An 8,671-nucleotide genomic window follows, 5' to 3' on the forward strand; every position below is an offset into this window, starting at 1 on the left:
AAATAAAATTTGAAGATCGCAAAAGTAACTTACATTTCCGACTGCAACTTGGTCATATCACTTCTCAACTCATCATTCTCCGTACCAAGCCGAGCATTCTCTCCTTCCAACAATTTCAATCTTCTTTCATAAAGATTCTAAAGACGAAGTGGTTTCAGTAAACATGAACACTTAAAACATCAACGCATTCCGAGTTTCGTCATCCTTTTCTCAGAATTTGCCATCAACGAGCCACATAAACAGAGATCTATCTAGGTGATAGCTTTCTAGGAGATATATAAATTTTCAAATAATATCACTTTGTCCAACAAAACTGTATAGTTTAAAATAAAAGGGTTTGAAAATGACCTGAAAAAATCTGAAAAAAAATTAGGTCCATAATAATTTTTTTTCAGATTTTCTTTTTTTCCAGATTAAAGTCAAGGAAAGGAAAGGACAAACTTCGATGCTAACTATTTGTTCCTCATGTTTTGTACGCCATTCCGCTCTCTCCTCATCTTGGCGCTCTTTCAGTCTCACCAATTCCTTTTGCTGCTGGTCCAAACTATTCTGTAAGTCGACCATTTGTGACTGCAAAATCTTTGATACATTTCAAATTCTAATTAGACTACCATTCCTATCGCTGATGTTTTCGAATAAGCGCTATATTCAGGAATACACAGAAAGTTTAGTCCCAAAAGTATCATTTTTTGGATCTTCAGAACTGGTGGATCGACATCATTAATAAACAAGTCATGACATAATTTATTGTAAAATAGCTGCCCCTGTGATCAACAAAAATCCAGTGTATTCATGATTAAATTATCTCAAATTGTACGCAAATGGTGAATATTCACAAATCGGTTTTAATTCATCACATAGGTTATTAGATATTCACCTTGTATCTTTAAACACGTTAGTCTTTGGTTCTTCGAATTTGTGCAATTCTAATGTGCAAACTGTGCAAAATTCTAATGTGTAAATTTGAGGTGACTGCCTTCTTAATTTATCTACGCACTCATAGTCTAATTTATCTTCGAAAAGATGACAATTTTTTAATTTGTGCCTGAACATTATCAGGTACACATTAAAACTATTGGGTAACAATGACCTGTTTTTGATACCATTCAAATTTTCCTTGAAGTACTCAGTATCATCGAAAACAGTACAAACCTTCCAATACTCAACCGTCTGTTGACGTTTTTTCTCCTCTGAGTCAACCATTTCTGCATAGCGCACGTTTACTTTTTGCAACTCAGAGGTTAATCGTGCTACCTCTTCACTCTCAGTTTTTGACTCCTGCGATGCAAGTTTTGTTTGTAATGTTTCACGTAGTAAACGTTCGCTTGACAAATCTTGATGAGCGCGCTCTACTGTTGCTTCCATTTCTTTTCGAACTGCAATTGGCATTTTGATCTGTAGAATACAATATTTCCAGAAAAAACGATTAACAATAGTTTTGAAGGAACTCTAGAAATCTGATCATGAAGCGGAGCTTATGATAGGATGTCGAACACAAAACACCCAGAATATGCTTAAATTGAAAAGAATTTCTTGAAGGAAATAAGGATTATAAGTTGATTTCATTAAAAAAATTTGATGAAATAAACCTCACTGTCGTTAATTCGTCTCTTTCATTTGTTGGTTAGTTCGTAGTAACACAATAAGAACTGCTAAAATTTCTAATTCTTTTCAAAATTTGGAAATTTTTTGTAAAACTAACCATTTTCGAGCTTTCGAAGTTCCAATTTAAAAGCATCCAGTTTTTGCTGCAATTGAAAGAGTTCTGATTCACGTTCCTTGACTAATTTTTCTGAACGCTTCAGTTTATCTCGTTCATCCAGTAATGCTGTATTAAGCTGCAAATAGAAGAAAATTAGATCATGCATTCTAAAAAAGGAAAAAAAACCTTGAATAATTGATCGGGTTGAAATCTATCACTAATTCAAGGAGAGATAATCGCATCAGAATACCTACTTCATCGTAATCTTGTTTAGCCAAATCCCGATGTTTCACAGCTTCTTTCAATTCTCTTGTTTGTATTGTCAATCTCTCAAATGTTTCCTCCAAATCCTGGAAATAAATTATATGTAGTATTGAAAACAGATGGAACCACACAAAGCTTGCAAGCAGAAAAAGAAAAAAAGAAAAAAATGGACATCTTTTAATAAAAAAGAATGGAATGTTCAGAGAATAATTCAGACAATCAAGTTTTTGCATAGCATTAAGAAAGCTATCGTACGGAGTTATTTCAAAATCCGACATGGATATAGTTGAGATGTCCAGATTAGATTATGAACTTAAAGAAACTAATATTCCGAAGCAAATTAACAAAAAATACTCGTTGTAAATCTTGCTTATCCAAAATTAATTGTCGATTCTTCTCTTTCAGTTCTTTCATTTTCTTTTCCAATTCTTCTTGATTTGAATCTTTTGCAGGCCTCAGCGATGAACTGTTTTCTTCTGCTAAGCGTTTTTTCAAGATCTATAATTAAGTAAAAACAATAATATTTACATGCAATCCTCAAATTTTGCAGATTTAAATTTGTCTGAGAACATTTTCAATCACTTTTGAATTATTAAAATTAATTTCCTGAAACAACAAACAAACATACAAAAAACTATTATAACAAATAAGCACCTGAACTTCATCCTTTAACTGAGCTATGGTTTGTTCGTATTTAGCTGAATCATTCGTTGTCTCACCGTCAGGAGACGAACCATGAAAACGTGTTTGTATCAGATGATTTGCCTCTACAAATCAAAAATTTTAATTTATTTTCAATTAGAAACAATTTTTACATAATTTAAGAAAATTTTTACATAATTAAAAGATTTTTAATTAGTAACTAACAAGAAAAGACCAACAGAGGAGTATTTATATCTTAATTAGCTGCCTTAAAAGAATATTAGAAGGATTAACAAACCTTGAAATTTCCGAGAAAGTTCCGTTCTTTCCTGCTCAAGTCTTTGTATTCTCCTTTCGTATGCTTCAGCTGTTAGGGCTGGCAATGAATCAGCACTTGAATCTAATCCTGATAACGACAAGCTCTTGCAATCCGACATCATGCTACAACATGTTAATAAGTGCACACTTGTAGTGTATATTCATGATCACAATGCCTTATGCAAATTGTTAGCAAAGAAAATGCGACATTTTAAATGATGGTATTAAAAAACACAAATATACCTGTCGTGAGTATAAGTAAATCCTATAAAAGGCAAATGATGACCAGTAAACGGTGCAGTAACATTGGGTGGTTTCGTGTCCTACAAAAAATTTAAATTTTGAATACTAAAGAATCTATAATCGAGTTACGTCAAAAAAGTAATTAACTGTGGATTAGAAATTAAATATCCTAAATCATAAAAAACGTGGAGGTTCAATTGTAAGAACAATACTTTTAATGCATAAAAAACTTGCACAAGGTGTGAAGTCCGGTGAACATGCTTCCACATCGAAATTTGATGTATCTGTGGGACTTGATACTTCCGGGCGATAAGGAGTATCCACTATAAATAATGCTTAATTGCTTGATAGGAGTTAATTTAACTGTCCTAGGCTAAGGAAAAAACGAAACAGTAAAGAAGAAGCTTCTTTCTATAACTTACGAGACATGAAATGAGACTAAGCATCTCATAGTGATAATCAATACCATTAATGATCGATTGAAGGCCAAAACCGTTTGTTTTATCAAAAGGAGAAACATACAAACAGAAAAAAAATTCTTCGGGAAAAAAACTGTTCAACTAAATACAAATTTCTAAAGTTTTAATTAAAAACAGATAATACAAAGCAAGTATAACACTTACTTTCACGTATAGCATCCCAATCGATACCTTCAAAGAATGGATGCGATGCAAAATCAACAAAACCATTTTGGCCAAGACGTGTTTCACGTGGACAAATTAGTCGCTTCATTAAATCTCTCGCTTCTTCCGAAATATCAATATCATCCGGAAAATCTAACATTTCCTAAATATGAAAAAAACATATGAATTCTAAATACAAAAAATTGGAAAAGAAAATTACTTAATTAACTACATTCTGCAAAATTCATCCTTATTTTCGAAAAAATAAATGTTTTTAGGAGCTAAAAAGAGGGGCTAAAACTTTTTGGGTGACATAAAAAGATAATAAGGGGAACGGAAACGGTGACATGAAGAAGGACAAAGGTGAGAGCCATACTAATAAATTCAGCAGTTCTATCAATTTCCTAATTCCTAATTCGAAAAGCATAAAAATATTATTCTTAGTGAATCGAAATAGCTCTATTATAATAGAAATAATTGCTACAAAAGAAATAATTTTAACGAGAGAGTAATTCAATAGTTTTCGTCTTCGTTTTCTCATCATTTATACATTGAATCATAATACAGCAATAGCAAACGGTTTACTGTCATTCAAAAGGATGAAAGAATTCAAAACAAAATTTATGATTATTATCATTACTGTTTTGAATAATCTTCGTCAATGGAAAGATTTGCGTCATTTCAAAATTCTATCAGAAATGATTTTGAAAGGGACAAAATGGTTTAACAAAAACTTCAGGTAAACGACTAAAATACTTCATCAATTTTGGATGAAAGGCGGAGGGGATCCTTCAATCCTCATCCAAAATATCTGTTCAACTCATAAATGATGTTTGGCCATAATAATAATAGTAATAAGAATAATAATTACTATTATCTAATAATTATTATAATAATAATTATTATCGTAATAATTATTATAATAATAATTATCATAAGAAACTGCGTCTGCAATATAACGGAAATATTCGTCTTTTAAAATTTCAACCTTTAAGGCAGATATTTCTGTATAACCTTCAGACGGATAGGCCATAATCATTATGGATGGATTACACGAAAAAAAAATAGACCGTATCGTCGGTAGGTTCATAACTGAGTTGTCTTTTTCTTCTCGGTAAAGCTATGAAAGACAACTCGTTAATCCCGTGCACCAGTCAAGCAGTTTTTTGTAATTTTGGTAATAATTTTCATTTTTTGAATTGCAAAAAAAGAGAAAAACTCTTCTCATGGTAATCGAGGAGGAGCGGGGAGGGGGGGGGGGTCAGTGTACGAATGAACGACATCATCGATACTCAATTCATAACATTTTCAGGATTTGAAAATATAAACGACTACATTTGAGGGCAGACTATAGTTTAAACTCTGAATAGAATCCCAAAGTCAAATTCTCGACCGTACCACATAGGAATGGGTTTGAAAATTTCTCAAAGTCTGAACCCAACAAAATACACATTTAGAGGGCTTAATTAGGTACAAAATTAATTAAATAGTGAGTAAATGGTGAGATTAATTAAATAGTAAAATTAAACAGTAAGTGAAACTCATCTCATTAATGCAATATATATCTGATCTTGAAAAAAAGGAAAAACGAACCTGATGGCTCATAATTTTTCCATATGTTTCCACTAGACTTTCAGCATAAAATGGAGCAACACCATAAAGCATTTCATACATACATATGCCAAGAGACCACCAATCACACTCTGCACCATAACGTCCACGACCATCTTCCATTGCCTACAACTTCCTATTTTATAGAAAAGAAAAAGAAAATTCCAAAATCCTAGCAATCTATTCAAAACTATTCAGATCATAATGACCTGAATTTCAATAATTTTTATTCACAATATATTTGGTAAATTGACAAAATGTTTGTTTTCCCATATTTATAACATCCAGTTATAGGTTATGACAGACAACTTTAAAAGCTCCTTCTTCACATTTCTCGATTTTGAATTTCCAGAATTTTTTTTGAGTTTTATATAATCATCAAAAACTGAAACTGAACTTTTATTGCATATCACTACAAAACTGTTCCGCTCATTGAAGTAATTAGCAGATTTCAATAAAAATAAAACAGCATAGATTATGCGAAATTATTATTTTGTCCTTCGGATCCAGAACCTTTTTCTGTGAATCACGTGGATACCACTATTCCACTCTTATCAGTAAACAATGACTAACTCGTAGTATTTCAGGTGATATATAATCAGGTGTACCGACTGCAACATTAGAATGAACAGTGCCATCGGGAAGTAGTTTCAAGCAACTTCCAAAATCAGCTAAACGAATATGACCATTGATATCCAGTAACACGTTATCCGGCTTAATATCTCTGCAAAGTGAATGTAGATTTAACAGTTTTAAGAAAAATACTACTAAATGTCCCCCTCTGTACCATATCCAGCAGAAGATAACATAATGCAATAAATTATTCCGCAATGTCGTAGAGATTATCGAGTAAATATGAACACCAGCAGAACTTGATTAATAATTTAAAGGCAAGTACATTCTAGATAAGTTGTTACATCGAAATATCTTTAAATCCTCGCAAGAAATTCATAAGAAAACGAGCAAAGCTAGGAGTGATAGAATTTAAAAGCATGATAACAGTAATGAAATGATAAGGATAATAAAAAAATTATTAACCTGTGGACATATCCTAATCGATGAACGGAATCAATAGCAAGTACCATTTCAGCAACATAAAATCGTGCCATATCTTCCGGTATTCGTACTTCAAATTTCGATAACAGTGTTAGTAAATCGCCACCCACATAGTAATCCATTATCAAATACTGCAAAACACATAACTCAAATTTCAATTGAGATATTTAAAAATCTGGTATATAAGCGATTTCTACAACATGCTATCCTCTATTATCAATATCTCTTGTATGTATTTCTATTTACAAATCCTGAAACATATTGTAAAGCATAATGTGTTGAAATAAAATATGAAACACGAAATATCGAAGGGACCGTTCATCATCAAATGGTAATGAAGGCGCAACTGATGGTTAATATAAAGGAATTTTGCTCAAACATGTCATTCTTCTCTAAACTTATGATTAATCATTTGCTTAAATTTGTTTCTATCTAGATCATGAAATTAAACTAACCAAATTTCGTTCATCTTGAAAAGCATAATGCAGATTAGTTATCCATCGGCGATCTCCGTGCACCAAGACATCTCGTTCCTCGCGAAAGCATGCTGTTTCAGCTCGTTTCAACATTTCCCATTTATTCAGTATTTTCATTGCATACACCTGAAGCAAAAAAAAAATGTGTACTTACTGTTTTGTCTCAAATCTTTTTTTTGATCATAGAAAATTTCAGATTTCTAACCGAAATTCCTTTTCAGTTCGACGATGAAATTAATTTCAATGAGGATAAATTTAGTGGATTTCGGCAAAAGATCAAAAAGTAGCAAGATTTTTTGTGTTAATATGTATCAGTTAAAAAAAAGTTAAAAATTTTCTTCTGAAATGAAAAACTGATTCCGAAAAGGCACAGATCTACACTTCATTACACGTTATATGCTGTACCCTCTCGGTATTGCGCATTCGTACAACAGCCACTTCGCCAAATGCACCACGTCCGATTACTTTAAGTACTTCGAAATCTTCTCGACATAACCGTAATGCTTTCGCTTTCACCACCACTGGTTTCACTAAAAGAAAGTTTAGGTCTGATCCTATTAAACCAAAATTCTAAGTCTTTTAAATTATGATTCCATTCAATCATTCATCGCCTTCAGCATTTTGAATTAACATTATCTCGTCAAGCATTTCACTTCACTATACTTTAAAGATATTTCACGTAAGTTCCTCAATTTGATGCCATCCTATACCATGACCTACTGAGGTGCAAACATGTGAAAGAAAGGAATATCATGAAAGTATGCAACATTTCAATTCAGCATTAATTAAAACATCATCAGTGTTTTATCAACCACTGATAAAAACTATTCCAAGAAACTTAAGCAAGAATCTAGAACTTTGCAAATATTGACCGATTTGAAATCAAAACTTCATATCTGTTATTTATATACGGGTCATACCATCAAGATTACAACATAGCTTAACAAATTTTTCCTCCCTGTGGTTCCATCTCGATCAAGAAAATTTCTGGAAGTGCAACCACACATCTGATCTAGTCAGTGATTCGAACTTTCAAAATACAAACTAACCATATTCAACGAAATCGGCGATATTTTTCTCTTTACGTAACGTAGAACTACAGCATTCATCGAATAAACATATGAGAGTATCTAATAATGATTCAATGGAAAGGACATCTTCACTACGCGATACATTCAAATAACACTGTTCCAGCTGTTTCAAACGTGTTGAACCGGCTTCACGTAATGACATTGTTTACGTCAAATTCGAATCCCGTCAAATCACACCTTCCCGTAACACTGTAATAAGTTAATGTAAATAATTAAATTAAAATTTTATAGAATTTCAGAAGAATCATTAACAACATATTACATTTTAACGGAAATTCGATATAATACATCTACAAAAAAAAAAAAAAAAGAAAATCAATTTAGTAACTAGCAGTTACATTACACTTTCTCGTTTTCAAAATAAAATAAAACATTAACTTATCCAGCCGCAGTTAAACATTTCATATATAGTCACAATAAAACTTGCGTTCGATAGAAATAAAGTGTTAGAAATTCTTTATTCGGATATTTATATCGATTATTTAAATATATTATATCTATGGTTACTTAATAAATATTCCGATTTTTATATATTCGACGAAAAAAATGCATTCATCATTTAGTGATAAAATGATATAAACAAAATTTGACAAGAAATTAACAAAATATTTCTTTTTTCACTGTTGTCATATGAAACCCTAAACA

General features: G+C 31.7%; 1 protein-coding gene across 2 annotated transcripts in view; it reads right to left on the reverse strand.

Annotated features, from left to right (window-relative positions):
* The window catches only part of LOAG_18603, a gene marked incomplete at both ends in the record, with an annotated part of 22,444 nt that extends 14,235 nt beyond the window's left edge, over positions 1-8,209 (reverse strand). Inside the window, 17 exons of one of the 2 annotated variants that reach the window (XM_020451266.1) lie at positions 34-137; positions 442-570; positions 1,153-1,376; positions 1,703-1,838; positions 1,957-2,052; positions 2,321-2,464; positions 2,621-2,733; positions 2,907-3,049; positions 3,170-3,249; positions 3,404-3,492; positions 3,793-3,955; positions 5,386-5,529; positions 5,977-6,127; positions 6,442-6,590; positions 6,915-7,061; positions 7,341-7,465; positions 7,985-8,168. In XM_020451266.1, coding sequence (XP_020304968.1) covers positions 34-137; positions 442-570; positions 1,153-1,376; positions 1,703-1,838; positions 1,957-2,052; positions 2,321-2,464; positions 2,621-2,733; positions 2,907-3,049; positions 3,170-3,249; positions 3,404-3,492; positions 3,793-3,955; positions 5,386-5,529; positions 5,977-6,127; positions 6,442-6,590; positions 6,915-7,061; positions 7,341-7,465; positions 7,985-8,168 — 2,321 coding nt within the window. Of the gene's footprint in view, positions 1-33; positions 138-441; positions 571-1,152; positions 1,377-1,702; positions 1,839-1,956; positions 2,053-2,320; positions 2,465-2,620; positions 2,734-2,906; positions 3,050-3,169; positions 3,250-3,403; positions 3,493-3,792; positions 3,956-5,385; positions 5,530-5,976; positions 6,128-6,441; positions 6,591-6,914; positions 7,062-7,340; positions 7,466-7,984 lie in introns of both variants that reach the window. The other variant, XM_020451265.1, reaches the window with a different exon arrangement.
* Positions 8,210-8,671: the final 462 nt, after the last annotated feature.

The sequence above is a fragment of the Loa loa genome, assembly GCF_000183805.2.
Source record: "Loa loa unplaced genomic scaffold supercont3.394, whole genome shotgun sequence".
Taxonomy (NCBI): Eukaryota; Metazoa; Nematoda; class Chromadorea; order Rhabditida; family Onchocercidae; genus Loa; species Loa loa.